A 21,713-nucleotide genomic window follows, 5' to 3' on the forward strand; every position below is an offset into this window, starting at 1 on the left:
ATTGTCAGCGGTTCAATTTTCCGCTTGTGTTGTGCTTTCTGACGGTGGTAAACGGTGTCATGACGAGACCAAAAAAGTGGGTGGAAAAGGTCAGGAAATGTGAGCCTCGGGAGAGACAGTGCCACAAAACTGACAAGTGGAGGTAAAGCGTCCAGTTTTGTTCTGTTGTCCTGTTGTTCCTGACATACAAAGCCAATTTTTTTTTTCTTATCGTCCTTCCGAGTGCATCTAAGCCAGAAATATGAAGAAATTTTAATACCTATGAAGAAATGCAATAGTGGGTTGAGTGTGCAGGGTAAACAAAGTTTTTTAATGAGAAAAAAAGATGCATGTCCAGTTCAGACTAAGGTCAGCATTCAGGTGGAGGTTAGGAATGCATGCACAAACCAAATCATCCACCCACACACAGACACACAAACACACACACATACACACAGGCCAACCATGTGAGTCTCACACGCTTATCTCATGGGTGCATTCCCATTCTCCACCCTTTCTGTTGCCCTCTTCCTTTCATTCCTCTTCATCTTCTGGCCTCTTTCTTAATGTCCTCTGCCTGTCCAACCACTGCTTAATAGTGGTTCTCTCTTCCACTTTTCAGATAACACACACATTGAACTCTGGAAGACACTGACTTCCTTGTCAAATGGAAGATATACAGTAAACGAGACTTCTGAATCAACAAAACAGCGAACTGAGGTGACAAAAAAAGCTGAAGTCATTCATTTTCAGTAATTCAAACTAGCTTATAAAACAAAAGTTGAGCAGATCTCAACTTTATGCAAATTCACAGAGATGCAACACAGCGACTGCCAATGAGAGTGTAGACAGTGATTCTTAAAGGGATAGTTCGCAGAGAAATTATAATTCTGTCATCATTTACTCACCATCATGTTCCAAACCTGACTTTCTTTCCTCTGTGGAACACGTAAGACCCTATTTGGACACTATTTGCTGTCATTATATGAACAAAACAGTTGTAACATTCTTTGAAACATCATCTTTTTTCCCGCATAAGACAAAAAGTCACATAGAGAGTGAGTAAATGACATAATTTTCATTTTTGGTGAACTATCACTTTTAATACACTGTTACTGAGGCAGGTGTCCTTATCTTTTTACCTTATTTAACCCTAAATGGTACATCATAATAGCTTCCAGGTCCGTATTAGTATTTTAAAATATATAAAATACATATTAGTGCTTAAAGTGTACATTTTAGTACCTTTTTTTCTGAGAGTGTACATTTTATTTCTAGATCTGTATTTCTAAAAATGAGCACTGATAGCTTGTTCTTAAAGGGATAGGTCACCCAAAAATGAAAATTCTGTCATTAATTACTTGTTGTTCACTGTCGTTCCAACCCGTAAGACCTTCGTTCATCTGTGGAATGCAAATTAAGATTTTTTTAAGAAATCGGAGAGCTTTCAGACCCTGCGTAGACAGCATGGTACTCTTGCGAATGCTCATCGAAGACTGACACGAAAGAGAAGATATTGTTGAATACAGTTTTTTTTTTTTGGCTTTCTTTGCACACAAGAAGTATTCTCGTAGCTTCATAACATTACGGTTGCACCACTGATGTGACTACTTTAATGATATTCTTACTACCTTTCTGGACCTTGAATGTGTCAGTTGCATCAAAAATATCTCAATTTGTGTTCTGAAGATGAACGCAGGTCTTGGAATGACATGAGGGTGAGTAATTAATGACAGAATTTTAATTTTTGGGTGAACTGTCCCTTTAAGTCTGACTAAAGCTTGATTTGTCACTTACTGATTGTCTTAGCACTATCAGGATGGTGAGCTGGGCTGGCAGTGCCCACTTAGAAGAGCGGATGCCAGGCAGGAACATGCAGAGGGGCCGTCTGTGCCAGCGAGGGCAGACTCAGGCTTTCAGTGGTCATGAATGAGGCTTATTTATCCCAGCGCGTGAATAAGGCCAGTCAGTGAAAACAGCACAAAAGGAGACAGAGGCTCGTTGGCATGCACACAGTGTTGCCTCAAAAGCAGTGTTGCAAGACTTTGGTATTAGTGAGAGGAATTGGATGAAACAGAGATCCAGTGTGTGACGGGAGCGTTGTAACACTGTGTTTGTGAGAGAGACAGTCTGATTCGATTATTATTGAAATCATAATTGAACTTCAGCAGTTTTACAAGTCTAAATCCACTGTCACGTCTGAAGCAATCGCACACTTATCCTAAAGTTACATGCACTTCCTTGTTTGTTTTGTTTTGGTTTTTTGTTACTTTGTTTTGTTGTGAGGGGGGCAGGACCTTGGGGCTGTGCATCCTGGGTAAGTAATCTGTCTTTGTCTCTTCCTGGTTTTGTTTGCATTGGCCTAGATGGGGATCACTCAAAGTAGGAACAGACTAGGGTATGTTTTGGCTCCTAGGTCTGGACCATATGACATATATAGTTAAAGTCAAAAGTTTACACACACCTTGCAGAATCTGCAAAATGTGAATTATTTTACCAAAATAAGAGGGGTCATACAAAATGCATGTTATTTTTTATTTAGTTCTGACCTGAATAAAACATTCCACATAAAAGATGTTTACATTTATTCCACAAGAGAAAATAATAATTGAATTTAATAAAAATTACCCCGTTCAAAAGTTTACAAACACATGATTCATTCTGAATGCTTTTTTGTTTAGTTATAGTTGTTTATGAGTCCCTTGTTTGCTGTTCTTCAGGTCCTTTAGGTCACACAAATTCTTTGGTTTTTTAGCATTTGCTGAACAAATTTTCAACAATGACTGTATGATTGTATGATCAATCTTTTCAAACTGAGGACAACTGAGGGGGTGAAAACTTTTAGAATTTGAAGATCAGGGCAAATTTGACTTATTTTGTCTTCTGGAAAACATGTGAGTATCTTCTGTAGCTTCTGAAGGGCAGTACTAAATGAAAAAAAAGATATTTAGGCAAAATAAGTAAAATTGTATACATTTTCATTCTGTTCAAAAGTTTACACCCCATGGATCTCAAAATCATACAGTCATTGTTAGAAAAAGTTCAAATACACAAAAATGCTGAAAAATCAAAGAATTTGTGGGACTTGAAGGACTTTTCTGAAAAAAAGTGGGTGGTTTAACTGTTCAGGACAAACAAGGAACTCATGAACAACTATCAGGAAAAAAAATAATTTGGGTAACAACACAGTATTAAGAATCAAGTGAATGTAAACTTTTGAATGGGGTCATTTTTATAATTTCAACCATTATTTTCTCTTGTGGGTATATGTAAACATCTTTTATGTGAAATATCTTATTCAGGTCCGTACTAAATAAAAAATAATATCACAAAATAAAATCACAATAAATTATATTTAAAAAAAATATATTAAAACAGATAACAGTTATTTTAAATTGTAATAATATTTCACAAAATGTGCATTTACATGCATGGCTGATTCCCTATTTCATTGAGAAATACAATCACTATCACTAGCCTTCATGTTCAAACAGAAATTAAGATTCCCTTCGGAGCATGATCCCAGCTGGTACCATCAACAAAGGATGAGTTTACAGACAGATTGATGAAATGATTCATTTAGCTAAAAATATGCCACGTCCAAGCATCAGTAACTTCAGGCTTTTGTAAATAACCTCTGAGAAAAGCAAAACAGGGGTAGAGGACCACAGTAATGATTCAATTAATCACTTTACACATGTCTATTCATGCCCAATCTAACCTGATTAATGCGCACTTCTTAATTATTACCCCGCCACTTTTTGAGACACTCATTCAATGTCATTCCTGACGACGTTAGCAGCTTTTAACAGCGCAATTAACACAGTCGCCCGCTTTTCTTTTATGGAATTATAAACTCCTAGAGAACAGAACAATGCCCTCCCCGCTATTTGATTTGAATTCACAAGCACTCTTTCATGTTCTCGTCTGCATCCATTAACCAAATACATCCATTTGCCTTTTATTTAAAAAAAAAAATCCTTTTTGTGACCTCCATGCTTTCAGTTAATACCAAGCTTAAAAGCTTGATTTAAAGGGAGCGAGAAAAATGGGCACATGATAAAATACAAAATTGGCAGATTATGAAAACAATGTTTTTTTTTTCAGTCTGAAGGTGAGCACATTCTGTCTTTGTTTCTCAGTGAGCTGGTGAGCTCATAAAGACATAAAGGCAACTGATAAATTGAAACTAAGATATTTCTTCCAGATACAGATGAGTTTTGACATTTCTGCATATGACTAAACACTGAAACTATACCGGAATCACGTGATCCACAGGAAATCTTCAATCTTAGCTTTCTTTTTGAGGTCTGTCAAAGAGTCTCAAAACCTAAAAAAAGTACTTTGGATTCAATTTCTTCTGAGAAATACATATTTGAATCATTAAATGTGTGCTTGGCAATCTCTATCTTGATCATTTGACATTACACTGTGACTTTATACAAAAACACTGCTGTGTAGTCATTAGCTAACTGGACAGCAGGACAGCTGCCTACGGTTTTGGACACAGCCAATGTCCAATTTCTTTTTTCATTCTCTCTATGCAGACACACCCTCATGCATCATTCCATTTGCACAATTTAACAGTCTCGTTCCCTTGCCTCGCTGACCTGTTTCTTTTCCCTGTGTTTTAAAAGCAAAGTAATTCCGAATCCATGTCTGCTGAAGTCTTTCACTTCAAATCATCAAAGGTACCATGTCTCCTCTCTCTCTCTGTCTCTCTCTCTTTTGTCAGGTGTTATTTATGAGACATGTAGCGGAATTCCTGTGAGCCTGCAGCACCTGCTGTAGTTGGACGGGGAGTCGAGCGGCAGCTGCCGTGCTCTGTAAGAGCAGGGAAAATGTTGTGAAAGCACTGTGATTATGTTATTTAAGTGTTTAGGGAGGCCGGGAACATTAAAGGACATTGAAAAAGAGTAGTGGATTTGTTCAGGGAAGCTGGGACTTGCAGAAGAACTGTGAAAGCATTGTGAGAACAAAAAGGTCTAACAACGTTTTCAAACACATTAGGAAAGTGTGCCGAAAATGTTAAGTGGACCCAGGGAGTTTTTAAGTATAAAACATGTAGCCAAGCGCAAGAATATTGGAAAACAATGAAACTAAGAAACATTTCACAATAAGGTTACATTTATTAACATTAATTAATGTGTTAGGTGTTATGAACTAATAATGAATAACATTGTTTACTGCATTTATTAATCTTTAATAAAAAATAAAAAAAGATTATCGCTGTAAAAATTGAACCATATTAGGGACCTATGATTTCTGCAATGCAGGAATCCAGTCATAAAAATTTAATTTACTGTAAAACACGTAATGGAATTTGTCAAAGTTCGGGATGAATTAATCAAAAATAGGTCAGTATACTTAATTCAAGTCACGATATGGATAGTATCTGTAAATATTAAGCCGCAAAAGACTATTTAAATATGAATCCTGCATGTCTCTGTGTGAATGAATGGCGCAGATGGCGAGTTTAGTTTACTACACACAACTGAAGCGCGTTTGATGCTTGTGATGTTTTTACCGTCTGTCGCCTCACTAAATGACAACATAAAGACATGAACAACATCCCCAGAAGTGCTCTAAGAGCACTCAATGGGCATTTTGCTGTTTCTTTTGAGTAAAACTATCGTCATATCATATACACACAGAAAATTAAGAGGTCCTCATAGAAACTCGTCAAAATAAAATTTGGTTTAACTTGAAGAAAACGTAAGAATATTACTGTGGTGCCATAGAATATACGTAATATTACTATTACTTCTAATAATAAAATTAATTTTTAAACAAATTAAAGAATAAATCACACAGTAGGCTATTTCTTCAATGTTTTAATTTAATATTTAAAAAAAATAGTTTGTTTAACTTTAATTTGATTAAAAAGATCAAATAAATGAATGTTTTATGGCTTCATTTGATAACCAGAAAAAAATTAAATACACAACACTGAATTTCTGGGGGGAAAAAAACTTTTAATGAATTAAGTTGTTTTTAGGGGTGGGAATCTTTCGGTACCTCGCGATTTGATTCATATCAATTCTTGGGGTCAAGATTCAATTAAAGATCGATTCGCGATATTTCGATTTTTAATAATTTTTTATGCATTTAAAAGCTTAAACACAAACAAAATGTGAGGGAAAAAAAACATATTTCATAGGCTACTAAATAATTATTATTTTTTGTTCAACTTTTAATGAATTGATGTTAAATTGTATAGGTTTTATGATTTTAATTCACTTTAGTTCTAACCGCAATCAAACACACCTAAGCATGCTAATCAATGTCTTCAGGATCATTAGAAAACCACAGGTACACTCTTAAAAATATGTCTTTATTGGCATTGATGGTTCCATGAAGAAAGTTGAACATCAGTAGAACCTTTCAAATGCAGAAAAGGTTCTTTATAGTCAAAAAGGTTCTTTAGATTTTTTAAATGTTCTTCAAATTGGTTCTTTTAAGAACAGTGCATGGAAAGGTTCTTTGGGGAACCAAAAATGGTTCTTCTATGGCATCGCTGAAAAAACACCCTTCTGCAACCTTCATTTTTAAGAGTGTTGGTGAGTATGATCAGGGTTGGAGTTAAACTCTGCAGGAAAGTGGATCTCACAAACAGCTTTGATGATCCCTGTTTTAATTGATTAAGCATTCTTTTTGATTAATACAATTAAATCTAACCACTAAAAAGGAGTCTTAAAATCAAATGCTAAAATGAAAACATAAACATGCTCTTCATGTGAAGTGCAAACAGATAAAAAATAAACTGAGTAACTTTCCTATTTGTTACCGATATTTGGACCCAAGTTCAGTCATCACTTCTTGTCAGTGTTGTAACCAGGTAAACACAGCACACAGGTGAACATGGCAAGGTCAGCGTTTGTTTTGACTGCAAACACCTGAATCAGAACAGGTGGACTTTAATCTGCCAGTTTGAACAGAGAGCATCATCATCAGCACGGCTAACACACACACTGAACACACACAAAGAAAAACACATTAGCACCTCAATGCTGCCCGATGAATTCAATTCCACTAAAATTGACCAAAAAACATCCGAAATCAGAAATTAGAATTGACCTTATTTGTGACCCTGGACCACAAAACCAGTCATAAGGGTCATTTTGTTTTAGAAATTGAGATTTATACGCCATCTGAAAGCTATTTGGCGGAAAGCGAATCTAAAGGTGCAATAAAATCTAAATATTGAGAAAATCACCTTTAAAGTTGTCCAAATGAAGTTCTTATTACTGCATATTACTAATCAAAAATTAAGTTTTGATAGATTTATGGAACATGGAACATGATCTTTACTTAATATCCTAAAGATTTTTGGATAATCGATAATTTTGACCCATACAATCAATGTATTTTTGGCTATTGCTACAAATATACTGTGCTACTTAAGGTCCAGGGTCACATTTACTATGTGAATGCACACTTCTGGCTTCACGATGCAGGACTGTTATGTTATTCCAAATAGAAAATGCTTGTAATCTTCAATCAAAATGCAATAAACTGCTCTGCCTCAATCCAATCAATTCCTGATGGATAAAATACATAATATTCTAAACGTAAAATAGGTTGCAAATAACATTTCAGTTTAACTTTGTACAAAGCCAAGAAATGAACCACCAACAAGAGCAAGATTATTACACAAGTCATTTATTTGCTCTTGATGTCTAACGCCAGTTCAGTATCAGGTAACTATCAGGTAAACTTGGCAAGGCCAAATACTGTGTACTGCAAATACAGGAGGGATACCACTCCTTGCGCCGTGATTGGCTGTAACACGTAGTGGGAGGCTTTGATACCATCAGGTGCCAGGTGCAGACAGACAGAGGAGGGGTGGGGGAGTCTGACAGCACCAGCAGAGGTGAACGATCACCGCTTAAAAGATGTCCGGATCACGTACAGAGTGTGCACGGAGCCAAATCTGGTTCACATTAGGGTGGTTTTAAAAGGAAATGTTGCAATGACATCCCCTCAGCCTCGCGCGGGACCCCAGGATAATTATTACTAGCGGAGGTGAGAAATTCCCGGGATGCCATTTAGCACATGGACAGATGACATCAGAGGAAACCTGTGGGGACCTGAGGCAAACATATGGAGCTGGAGAGCAGAAACAAACAGTTTACTAAACACCGCTTAAACATATTTATCATCACATGACAAGCCTTTCTGCCAGCACACACACACAGAGGCACGTTTTACACTCACTAACAGATCGGATAGACCTCTAAGCATTTTAATTGAGCTGACAGCATCTTGTTTTGTTATATTTAACATAGGAGAGGCTGTAATGCGTCACATTAATAAAATACAGACCACTTCTTTCTGTATCCGTATGGCCGATTCAGCATTTTTTTCTATTTTTTGCAAAGGCTACACTTTTTCCCCATCGCATCTTTTTAGATGTTTACTAGTCCTGACGGTCGCTCTGGCGGAAAGCCTTTCACAATGTGACTAATACACACACTCATCGTGTGACCTAACATCCTACTTATACAATCACTTCTCTAGGGAGTTCAGATGGACAAGGACACACACATACACAGATCTCCAGGGAGCCGTGGATAGAGACGCATTACGAGTACCCCCTCAAATCATAACGCATCAAACCCTCGCAGAGCTCCTCAGAACCTCAGAGAACAGAGATCTCACGCTGCCTCCCAGCATCCCTGACATTTCATACATCACTTTGATAGATCACCTTATCAGTGCAGCCGCTCGCCGGCATAAGAGCTGTATTCATAAGGCCGCGCGGGCCTACGAGCTGATAAAAGTATACGGCATATTCATCATTATCTTCTTAGCATTGTTTTGATGCGATAAGGGCTGAAAGCATTAAATGAGGATGCATTACTTCTAGCTGTAATTTCGCTTTCTGATGCAACTGGGCTGCAAATGTTGAAAAAGAAACGGTGACGGCTGAAGGTGTTTTGATGCTCTTTAAGAGCTGTTTCTGTGCAGGAGAGACTGGCGTGCCTCGTGGATCAATCAGGAGATATTGCAGGTTGTTGCCTATTATGGATGCAATATGGGGATGATGGGATTGGATGTGAGCGTGAAGCTGCTAAGATTAAAGAAATGAAAAATACAGCTTTTCGTTTTTAGCAGAGGTTCTTTATACACAGGGGGTGAAGATAAGAAAAACACTCTGGGCGGTGATAAGACTTCCATTGCTCATCCTGTGCTATGTCCGTATTACACACTGAATGGAAGAAAATAGATTTACACCATGTAAAAGTTTCAGTTTGTTTGTTTTTTTAAATCACTATAGCCTGACAGATTTTATACGTCTGTGACGGTCTAAACTATGGAAGCCTGTTTCCGCCACTGAATAAAAAAATTAAGAAAGATAATTGCGACTTTGTATCTCGCAATTCTGACTTTTTTTCTCAAAAATGCATGATAAAAACTTGCAGTTGCGAATTACAAAGTCAGTATTGCGAGACATAAACGATAAACAATTCTTAGAAAGATATAAACTCAAAATTCTGACTTTATAACACGCAATTGCGAGTTTATATCTCACAGTTCTGACAAAAAAGGTCAGAATTGCAAGAAATAAGTTTAGAATTGAGATATATAAACTCGCAATTGCGAGAAAAAAGTCTGAATTACAAGACAGACTCTTGCAATTGTGACCTTTTTCTTGCAATTGCGAGTTTATATCTTGCGGTTCTGATGATATAACTCGAAATTACGAGTTTAAATTAGGCAATTTTGCAACAAAAAAAAAGTCAGAATTGCAAGACATAAACTCGCGAATTTTGACTTTTTTCGCATAATTGCCTGATATAAAAAGTTTATATCTCACATTTCTGAGAAAAAGTCAAAATTCCACATTTGTATCACGCAATTCTAAAAAAAGTATTTTTCTCGCAATTGTGCATTTAATGCTTTTTAGCTTTTTAGAGAACATATCAGTCTTCAAAACTGGACTGTATAAGTTGTAATTGTGAGTTTATATCTCACAGTTCTGACAAAAAATCAGAATTGCAAGAAAAAACTCAGAATTACAAGATATAAGAGTTTATATCTCGCAATTCTGACATTATAACTCACATTTGCGAGTTTTTATCATGAAATTTTAAGACAAGAAGTCAGAATTGCAAGATGTATACTCACAATTGCAAGAAAATAAGTCTAAATTGTAAGATAAAAAGTTGCAATTACCTTTTTTAAATTCAGTGGTCAAAATGGGCTCCAATAAAAACTCTGTAAACTGCTCTGTAATTTTTTTTATTCCTCCAAATGTGTTAATCTCAGTTACACTCTGTTGTTTTATAACGTATAACATTTTTATAAAAATAAATCAGTCTTTACAAACCCTTTTCACAAAATCCAGTAACGTTTTTAATATTTCCAATTTATAAAAATTGTAATGTACTTTTATAACACAACAATTTGTGCTTTATTACTTTGGCATTACTACAGATTGATGACAATTATGACATCTTACTCTCTTCTGATCAATGTAATCAGTTCTTTTGGGAAACTGAAATCTTTCTTGTGCATTTGGAAAAACGAGAAAGCAAAAATTATACTTGTTGGAATTTTCATTCACCACATATAGAAGTTAAATGTGAAAAGGGACCATTCATGCATATATACATATATATAGCTGGATTTGTATCATAGTGCGCTGATCCCTCACAAGGGGATCATCATTTTTAGGGGTCCTTTAAACTTTGTAAACCGCTGTAATTGCACCTTCAGTTACAGGAACAATCCTCCTAGAGAAACCTAAGGTTAAGTGGCTCGCTCCAGAGCACAATGGTATTCGTTCATGGATCGTTCCTCAGGGATTTGAGCTTGCAACCTTTTGGTTACCAGCCCAGATCTTTAACTACTAGATTACACCACAATCTACTGAAAACAGAGTCCAGGAAAAGTCCAGCAAGCCTATGTTGAGTAAACAGTTAAACCTAAACTTTGGCTTTAAGGCCAGTTATAGATATGAACAAAAGAGAGAAAGAGAGAGAGAGACAGAGAGAGACGCCAATGCCTATCCTAGCCCTTAAGAGATGTCCCAAGTCATATTATTAAAAACAATAAACATATCAGCACAACACATGCACAAAATTACCCCCCACACAAGCCAATTATGAGAACTCATATTCTCAGGTGCACTGAAGAAACCTTAACAGGTGCACATAAACACAAACTCGTAGGCTTATCCCCGAAGAGCACGCCACTTAAGTTGTCAGGCTCCGACTGGAGTCTTTTGGACAGGTGTACACACAAACATAATATCCCCAAAGAGTGAAGCAGTGGAGAAAAGGGGGGGTGAAGTCTTAATTTCCTGTGTGATGTGGCAGCGACCTTCCCACCATGCCTGCACACACACACACACACACACACACACACACACACACTGGGATAGATGATTGTATTAGATGAGGTCATACACCTCACACACCTGTTCATATGACTCACACTGACAAGAGATCTGCGGAGAAGTGTTTATCTCCAGAGAATCTATTTCATACACACTCTATTAGATGAGATCAACACAACACTGTGACATACAGCAGAAAAACAAGACTGATAGGAAACATTCACACACACAAGCACACACACTCGTTGTGGAATGTGTCCTGCTGGGTCCAGACAGCACAATACTTGTGAATGATCCTAACTGGCTGTTGCTATTCCAGGGTTGAGCTGTAAGTGTGCTAGTCTGTGGGTTTATATATGGTCTATGATATGAACTACATGTGTGTACTTGGATATCAAAGCAGAACTCATGCATATTTGACCACTAGTGTGTACGTGTCTCTCCTCACCATCCAGACACCTTGAGGATATTTTAGTCCACGGCCCAGCGCTGTTGACACCCATTCGCTCTAACACTTGTTCCTCCATCACACCTCTCCATCACAAGCGCCAAACGCTCCACCTACACACTGACACGCAGGGAGACAAGGATTCCTCCACATCTCATCTTCCTCCCGGAGAAGAATGGGTCATATGCAAATGAGTGTCTCCACATGGGCAGTAGTTTCCCACAGGCAGCGGGAGAAAGAGTGTTCCCTCCCTCTCTGCACTCTTTCAATAGTCCTTTTCTTCTGCCGCTAAGCCCCTCTATGCCCGATAGTGGCCCACTGCATAGGTAGCAAAACCCCTTTTCTCCCCCTTGCCGAAGCTTTAAAACACAATAGCTCACTTAAGCATGCACACACACACACACACACAAATACACACACAAACCAACCAATAAAGTACAACCGTGCACGGCTAAAAAGGGGGTTCATGAAACCTGGGCTCTTCTGAGGAGAATGAAAACGAGGGAGAGATGAAGGAGACAGAAATAAAGAGAAGGTTTTTCTTTAGGAGTAATGCTTCCTCTCCTTCCGTGGGACCGGTGACCGGGCCGATCATTAATCCCCGTTTGTAAAAGCACAGAGATGTTTGGAGGGCTGTTTGCTGAGAGGCAAATTTGGACAGGGCCGCAGGAATTAAGCAGCACCTGAAATGAACCGTGTACGGATCTTGTAGGAGGATGAATGTGTTAGAAGTCTTTCTTAAAGATAAAATGAAGTTAAAATCTACATTATTTACTCGAAATATTCATAGTGATTTGGAAAATAATTAAAGAGTGCACGTTTTTCTAAAGAAAGAACATTTTTGCTATTTTTAAAAAACCTTTTCCCAACTTCTGCTAGCATAACCAACACTTGTGCAACAAAGTGCTGGGTGAAATGTGAACAAGCCCAGCTTGCTTCTTGCTTAAAATGAACCCAAAATAGGTTGGAAATTAACATTTATTAATATGTTCAATAAATGAACATTTATTAATAAGTTGAATAAATAATAATTAAATAATAAAACAAATTTATTGTAACCTTGGACCACAAAAACGGTCACTTGGGTATATTTGTAGAAATAGCCAACAATACATTGCATGGGTCAAAATTATTTTTATTATTTATTTATTTATTTTTATGCCAAAAATCATTAGGATATTAAGTAACAATCATGTTTCATGAATATATTTTGTAAAAGTCCTACTGTAAATATATCAAAACTTAATTTTTGAATAGTAATATGCACTGCTAAGAACTTTATTTGCACAACTTTATAAGTGATTTTCTCAATATTGAGATTTTTTTGCACCCTCAGATTCCAGATTTTCAAATAGTTGTATCTCGGCCAAATATTGTCCTATCCTAACAAACCATACATCAGTGGAAAGCTTATTAATTCAGATTTCAGTCATATATAAATCTTAATTTTAAAAAATGTACTCTTATGGTTTTGTGGTCCAGGGTCACAATTGCTTATTAATAAATGTTCATCTTTTGATCATTTATGATGCATCTATGTGTCTGATTTTAAATTTACAACCTATTTTGGGTTCATTTTAAGCCAGACATATAGTAATTTTTAAACAGTAGCTGAGTTAAATAAAACTAAGCTTGGCTTAAACATTAAAGCAACCGCTGGGTTGAAAAAACTCAGTCCTACAAACTCAGTCAATAAATACTTTTATTCCACAAGGATGCACTGATTTAATCAAAAGTGACAATACACTTTGGCAAGCATTTATAATTTTACAAAAGGTTTATATTTCGAACAAATGGTGTTCTTTTAAACTTTCAATTTATCAGTAAATCCTGAAAAATATGTATCATGTTTTCAACAAATATATTAAGCAGCAAAACTGTTTGCAGCATTAATAATGATGTTTCTTAATCACCAAATCAGCATACACTCTTAAAAATAAAGGTTCCAAAAGGGTGTTTTTAAAGTGATGCCATAGAAGAACCATTTTTGGTTTCCCAAAGAACCTGTCAGTGAACAGTTCTTAGAAGAACCATTTTGAAGAACATTTTAAAAAATCTAAAGAACCTTTTTTGACTATAAAGAACCTTTTCTGCATTTGAAAGCTTCCATGGATGTTCAAGGTTCTTTATGGAACCATCAATGCCAATAAAGAACCTTTATTTTTAAGAGTGTACCAGAATGATTTCTGGAGGATCATGTGACACTGAAGACTGGAGTAATGGCAACTAAAAATATTAAAATAGAAACAGTTACATAGAAGTTTTACATTTTGTAGTAATACTTCACAACATTACTGTATTTGTATTCAAATAAATGCAGCCTTTAAGAGCACTTCTCTCTAAAAATCGGAAAAACGTCAAACTTTTGAAGGGTAGTGTAAGTCACATTACACATGAAGTTGTGTGTATTGTGAGGTTGTATGTAGTACTAAGGCCAGAGTGGCTATCACTATTGCCTATAATTAAGTCCCATTTCCGTTTCTTTCTTTTTCATTCACCTAATCAACAAAACAAAAGGGCCAATTTCCTAGTCTGACCCTTCTAAAGAGAAGCGAACAAATGTGTACAATAAAAGAGAAAACACAAACCGGACCTCAATCAAATAGAAATGCACCACCACGCTCGGTCTACAAGTTCTCAGTCACATACAGTGTTTTCCACGTGCTTAAACACACATTCACACACCGGCCCTTGACAAGAAGGAAGCCATGTTTGTTATGCAAAGCACAGGAAGAGAGAGAAGAGGAGCTATCTTGCCAGTTTACAACAGTCCTTCACTGTCACCTCAGCAGGCCTCCAAAACACTGACCCCCATCTTCAACAAATCCCTCCCCCATGTGACCTGCACACGGGGGGCAAACTGAAAGGGAATGGGGGTAAGACGAAAAAAACAAGGGCTGCTTCTGAGCTTTGTTACCTAGAGATCTATTCACAGAGTGTGTATTTGTGTGTGAGTGTGTGTGTTGGGGGCTTTAACACAGCCAATTTGTTACGCTGGACGCCTCACAATGGCACAGGGGGGGAAAGTGAAGTCATACTTGAGGCAATGCATGGGCGCCCATGGCAGAGGTCACTAAACATCACCCTGCTACTGTGTCTTAGAGAAAGGGTCAAAAGAGGAGAGGGACGGAGAAGAGAGGCGAGTGCATTTCAGATGGACTTTTGGAGGAAGTCAACGAAAGCATGATGGATAAATGAAAATTTCCTCCTCGGCTGAACCTCACGCACCAGGGAGAGACCCTAAATGTTAGCAGATGGCTTTTAAAATGCCCTAGCAGCATGTCCCGCAGAAAAGCGCACACATATACCTACAAAAAAACAACAACAAATGCATTTCAAAAAATACTGCACAATTTCCTAACCATAAAGCGTCAACTTAATGTGCATGAGTAAGAGAAAAACAAGCATGTGTGTTTATTGCTTTAAACCCTAGAAAGTCTGGTACGGGGTGTGGAAACAGCCCAGCGCAGTAATTAAAGTTTTATCAGCCAAATAAATTCCGCTACACCCATTTTATCACAGAGCTGGCAGTAGCCTGACGTTGGCCATAGCTCTCCAAAGGTAATGACAGTAAACAAGCTAAATATTTCTCATCATTCACTGGGTGTACTAGTATAAACGCATGCAAACTCGCGGGTTCTGCTCATTTCAGAGGTGTAAATCTTTTTCCCAAAACGTCTCGGAATAAAAATACAGCCTCGCTAAAGTTCTTTTGAAATGTAACCTCCATTTTAGAAAGCCACTACAAAGCACAGCACGCCCAACAGCCGCTGCCATGTTTATTTTCTTAGCCATGCTAATACCGGTCAGCCACATTCCTCTATTCCCAAACTGGGAGGTTTCAAATTGCCCTCCAGTACTCTCGGAGAGAGCCAAAGGAGGAAGGGACAGAAGGAGAGCTGCCCTGTGAACAACACCTGTCGTCTTGCGGACTATTAGCACCTTCACGTTTACAGCTCAAGCCCCTGATCGCCTTCATGTTACGTGCCACTAGAAACCCCAAGAGGCCGGGAACGTCGTTAGAAGGAGTCCCGCGCGAAAAGGTGAAAAAAGACACGCTGGCGCACAGTTCAAGCATCTTCTTTGCTCTATCAATAGCGATTTGGGAATACGTATGTTCAGAAGTTCTCAGGGACATACTTGAGATGCTCTCCGTCGGCCTTTTGAGCTGTTGGTGATATAAGCAAGGTGTGCTTTTAAGTAAGATTGATTAAAGTTGTACTCCACAGCCACACAGCTTTCAAGATGTTTAGACACAGTTCACCTTCCTCGCATTCTGCAGATAGCTTCACCTGAGACAGCTTTAAATAGTTTGAAAAACTGTTGACTATTTAGCATTCCAATCCAAGACGGAGAGTGCAAATCTGTGGGCTGTTCCCTGGGCCTCAGTTTACTGAGTTTACTACAGAATTACACAGTTGTGACCCTGGACCACAAAATCAGTTATAAGTCGCACAGGTATATTTGTAGCAATAGCCAACAATACATTGTATGGGTCAAAATTATTTTTTTATGCCCAAAATAATAGGAAGATCATGTTCCCTGAAGATATTTTGTAAATTTCCTACTGTGAATATATCAAAACTAAATTTTTGATTAGTAATATGCATAGCTCAGGACTTTATTTGGAACTTTAAAGGTGATTTTCTCCATATCAATAGTTGTATCTCAGCCAGCCATATATCAATGAAAAGCTTATTTATTCAGCTTTCAGGTGATGTATAAATCTCAATTTCAAAAAATGTACCCTTATGACTGGTTTTGTGGTCCAGGGTCACAATTATGAGAGAAAATCTACATTTTTCTGTATCTCTATAGAATGTAGCATATTTTGTTTTCAGGTTAGGCCTACAGGGTAAAGAGTCAAAGGGAACTAATGAATTCTCTAGCTTGTAAAACATTCTTCACCTGCCCAACAGCTCATCTCGAGGTTAACACCCTGCCTTTAGTCAAAGCAACAGGCACGTCACAGATTTTTCACCTGACGGTGAAGTGCTGCTGTCATATGCTCAAAGTGTTTGGCAAAAGCTTCAGCACCAGGGGAAAAACTTCACCTTCCCCCTCAGCCCCTGTGTGAAAACCACTGTAACCTTTACAAAAGCTCCAATGATGGTATATTATTGCAATATGACTCATATGTGAGAGTCTAGAATGATTTATTGATAGCCAACAACAACAAAAACAGCAGAATAGCATAAATGCCATATTTAGGGACTCTCACACTAATCTGTAAATGCAAGTCATATGACTCATTAAGAGCATCGTAAAAACAAAAACAACAAAAAAGCACAGTTGTCAAACAATTATTGTTACTTTGACCAGCTATTATAATCATTCTAAACACAAACTGTCAACGTATCATTTTCATATGAATGCCTACAGGGAACTTTTTTAATTTTTGCTAACTTAGTTACCAAGTTAACATAACCCTTATCCTTCCAAGCTGAGAGAGGAAAAAAAGTGTTTTGTAATCTTTCATTTTTCTAAATACAGCTACTGTTGTTTGCTTTTGCATTTTAAAGAATATATATTAGTGACCCCAAAACCAGTCATAAGGGTCATTTTATTGATCTTATCATCTTAAGCTGAATAAATAAGCTTTCCACTGGTGTATGGTTTGTTAGGATATGACAATATTTTGCCTGGAATCTAAGGGTGCAAAAAAATCTAAATACTGAGAAAATCACCTTTGAGGTTATCCAAAAGAAGTTCTTCGCAATGCATATTACTAATCAAAACTTAAGTTTTGATATATTTATAGTAGGAAACTTACAAAAAATCTTCATGGAACATGATCTTTACTTATTATCCTAATGTTTTTTGGCATAAAAGAAAAATCTATCATTTTGACCCATCCAATGTATTTTTGGATATTGCTACAAATATACCTGTGCTACTTGAGACTTAGTTTTATTGCTGCAACATGTCTCCATGTGTGTTTTATTAGGGCAGCCAACTGTTAGGCCTTCTGATAAGAGCCAATCAAGCAAGTTAGAAGACCTAAGGGGAAGATTTTAATTATGTGTGATTGTTAAGCTGGTGAAGGTTGTGTGAATTATAATTAGAGCTGAAGATGTTATGAACAAACCATTTAGTACCGTTCCTATCACATAACTTTACAAGATACTAGTGTTTAAGCCTTCTGTGGCTGATTCAAAATAGTTCTAAAGTGAGTGAGTTGAAATTAAAAACATTCCATTCATCTTGATTATGGTAATTAAAGTGAAGGTACGTCTGGTAAACACAAGGTGAATCTATCTAGAAGACGGTTTGCCTTCGGTGAACATTTACTGTTGGCCTTTACACCAAACGGTGAAGCACTCAGGCGGCCACATTCCAATTATACACGGTCTGATCAACACTCCTCGCGGGGGCGCGGAGGGGGAGGGGCTTATGTTAATGACGCAGGGACGCGCACAGCCAGGGAGCGTTCATCACGCACCGGGAGCGCTGACACTCGGCGGGTGCGCTCTGAGGTCAGCCCGTGACTTCAGATAATTAACGTCCAAGACGGATAAAAAGCTTTCATAAAAGAACAAAGTTAAATGAATATGCGCAAACGCGATTTTATATGATTAAGAATAAAATGATAAAACAAGCTTTATTTAACACAGAATGACTGAGATTAAAATGGCATGTCATCTAAAGCTACATCTGGAGGTGTTACACACGATAAAATAAGTAAAGCAGGTGCTGTTGCACGGCTCAGGTGCGTCTCCGCGTTCAGATACCTGCAGTGCGGTGAGCAGTGCCAAACGCCCTATGACAAAGCACTTATATGAACCCAACACCGCAGAAAAGCGCTGCAAAATGACCCTCAAGCCTCACGGAGTAAAATCATTCTAGTTTTCGAAACAATTTCAGAACACGCCTATGCTTTTACCGCATGGAAAAAAAGATCATGAGCGATGCTCCAGCACCTATAAGTACCGAGGATGCTCTTTGCACAGTAGCGATGCTTTTAAAGCCGAATGATAACAGGCACCCATCCTTTCTGCAGTTAAAAACAAACGACAACAGCAGCTGAGAGTGAGAAGGCATGCGAAAAACACTACACATACATCTTGTTTTATACCTGCACAAGTTGACATTTGCTGCAACGCACGAGAAACGCCTCCCGTCTGCTTTCAAAATGAGACAATGTATCTCAGAAAGAGAAAAAAAAAGAGACTCCTTCCTTGTCAGCAAGTTCAGGTAGCAATAGCGAGATGGTCAAATGGCATTTACGAAAAACCTAAGTGACATTTTTATCCTCCCCTCCGATCAGGTAGGCACATATTTACAGGTCGCTCACACACGCGCATTGAGAGAACCGCTACATGGAGCGCGCATGGCGTCAGCCTGGGGAAAAGTGTCTTTCTCCACTCATCTCTTGAGAAAAAAGACATTTAATATAATAGATGAGCCGGCGAAATGAAGAACGCTGGATTTTGATCTAGAATAAAAATGTTTTAGAAGTATTTTCAAGTTTATATTCTCTATCTGACGCGCGCTTCCCAATCGTAAAATTACTATACCTCTGAAAACAAATCGTTAATTCAAAAGAGCAAATCGCAAGTACGATACTAAGTTATTTACCACAGATAAACCCGAAACCTACACAGTTACGGACGTGCATTGCAAAGCGGATGCATAAAGTCCCCAAAACAAATAAACAGTCAGCGCAGTAAGTCCAGCTGCAGCAGCATTGCGATTTATCAGGATTCTCTGCGCTGCTCGGGATGTATACGCATTCCTTATATAGGCTGCAGCAGTTGTTCTAGCAGCAGACAGCCCTTCAGATTCCTTTCCTTTTCTCTTCAGCGTTACCACCCAACTAGAAATGTGGCAGGCTGGCTGCACAAACAGGTTGCTTTAACTGGCATCGTGCTCCATAGCTCTTTGAGCCGCGATCCCGCGGGGACGCCTAGACTGGCAGGACTGTTACATAAACACACCGTTATTTGTTGCTTTGTAAACTTCAATCGGAGTTCAAGAAGAAACTTTCCTGTCAAACATCAGCGCGAGCTGCATACATGCCCCTGTTTTCCAATGCAGCAAAGAGCAGCGTGCTGCTGTTATCAGGCAGTTTCTTACGAGCTATATGACAAAAGTGCGACTTGTAGGTAGTTAAAACCAGCCAAACTGTCAGATCGCCGATATAAAGCCTTGTACTCATAAATATGACTCTAAAATGTCCACATATCACATGTTATTCTGATGATTCTGTTAGCTCGCTAGCTACCTGCTACCACGCAGACAGCGGAACAGCCCATTGCAGATATATCAAAGTTTGTTGTTAACGAAAATAACACAAAATCCTCTCAAGCCACCGCTCTGTTCCCAAACATGTATTTACGAAAGCGTTTCCACCACTTCAATCGCTCAAACTGATTCATGTGAAACCAAATCACCCGCATCGGACCAAACAGGTACATTTTGAGCGAGAAAATAAGTTTCAATTCGTTCGGATCTAAAGAGGAAAATCCCACAGCAGGAGTGACGGATTCAAACTGAATGGATTTTGTTCAAACCCAAAAGCTTTACAAAGTGAACTCGAGGCTAGGAGAAATAAAAGGGGAAACAAAAGCGAGAGTCACTTGTATGGGACTGGCTGCGTATAACGGTCCGCGTTCGCGCTGTGTACCGCTAGGCGGTGAGAGAGTCGCGAGCGCGGCAGGTATAACGGTACACTAGATAGGGGCTATAACACAGCGCTACTTTCCAGCACTTTGTGGGGCTCGAGAAGTTCTGCCAGCGGCCCAGAGTCCAGAGTTGAATGAAAACAGCCGTCACCAAGCAAAGCGAAGGGTTTTTACTCACCGTTTGTCCTCCTCGGGTTCGCCTGCTTTCTGCGCTTACACCTGGGGCCATCCGCCATGATCCTTTCGCTGTGTCTAAATGCTGCTGGAGAGTCACCTCCTCTCGCCCCCACACCTCCCCTCCCTCCCTTCTACTCCACCTCCCCTCCCTGCACCTGGTTTACGACACTCGGCTTTACGACATTACCTTCTGGCTCCTATACCTCTCTCTCTGGCGCTCAGACCCCCGTCTCTGGCCAACTCCCGCCCCTCACACCACACGCTCCCTGTGGCGCTGCTGCCTGTCCGAAACGGTCGCTGATCAACCTGTCCATGTACAGGGAGAGGAAAATCTATTTTGATTGACAGTTCAAAAGGAACACGAGTGTCTGGACAAAACAAATATTTCCAAGCCCATCATACAGAAAAGCGCAACGGTAAACATTCAACCTGAATCGAGCGTGACGATATGTTTTTTTTTTACAGTTAGGGTGGGGGCGGGGAAAGTTTGACGCGTGCACCTGTTTATGGCGCGCGCGCGCGGGCACGCATCAGCAGACATAAACAATCACACAATCTTTGCTGTAACTTTTTCTCATTCATGATGAGGCAGAAAACTTCTCACAAAACTAGTCACAGCAAGAAGTAGTAACTTTTTACGTAGGGGGCACTGGCTAGTTGTTACTTTTTACTCTAATGAACAGTCACTGTACAGCCATAAACTAAGGTACTCTCATCTAAAAAACAAAACAAACAAACAAAAAAAAAAAAAAAAAAAAAAAGAATCAAATAAAAACTCTGGAACAGCCATAGGAGAAAATCTTATTTAATTATTCAATATTAATAAAAAAATATACACTACCAGTCAAAAGCTTTTTTTTTAAAGTCTCTTCTGATCAGTAATCCTCCATTTATTTGATCCAAAGTACAGCCAAAACTGTAAAAAAAAATTACTATTTAAAAGTATTTAGGATTGTTTAATGAATAGAACGATCTAAAGATCAGTGTTTATCTAAAAAAAAAAAAAAAAAAAAAAATTATATATATATATATATATATATATATATATATATATATATATATATATACTGTATATATAGCAAGGATGCTATAAATTGATCAAAATTGATGATAAAGACATTTATAATGTTACAAAAGATTT

The 21,713-nt window shown here is 38.3% G+C and overlaps 1 protein-coding gene across 1 annotated transcript in view; it reads right to left on the reverse strand.

The window, feature by feature from the left end:
• The window catches only part of zeb1b (zinc finger E-box binding homeobox 1b), an 87,139-nt gene extending 66,465 nt beyond the window's left edge, over nucleotides 1-20,674 (reverse strand). The window contains exon 1 of the mRNA XM_073828333.1: nucleotides 20,574-20,674. Coding sequence (XP_073684434.1) covers nucleotides 20,574-20,631 — 58 coding nt within the window. The 5' untranslated portion in view covers nucleotides 20,632-20,674. The remainder of the gene's footprint in view (nucleotides 1-20,573) is intronic.
• Between the last annotated feature and the right edge of the window lie 1,039 nt (nucleotides 20,675-21,713).

The sequence above is a fragment of the Garra rufa genome, chromosome 22 (assembly GCF_049309525.1).
Source record: "Garra rufa chromosome 22, GarRuf1.0, whole genome shotgun sequence".
Taxonomy (NCBI): domain Eukaryota; kingdom Metazoa; phylum Chordata; class Actinopteri; order Cypriniformes; family Cyprinidae; genus Garra; species Garra rufa.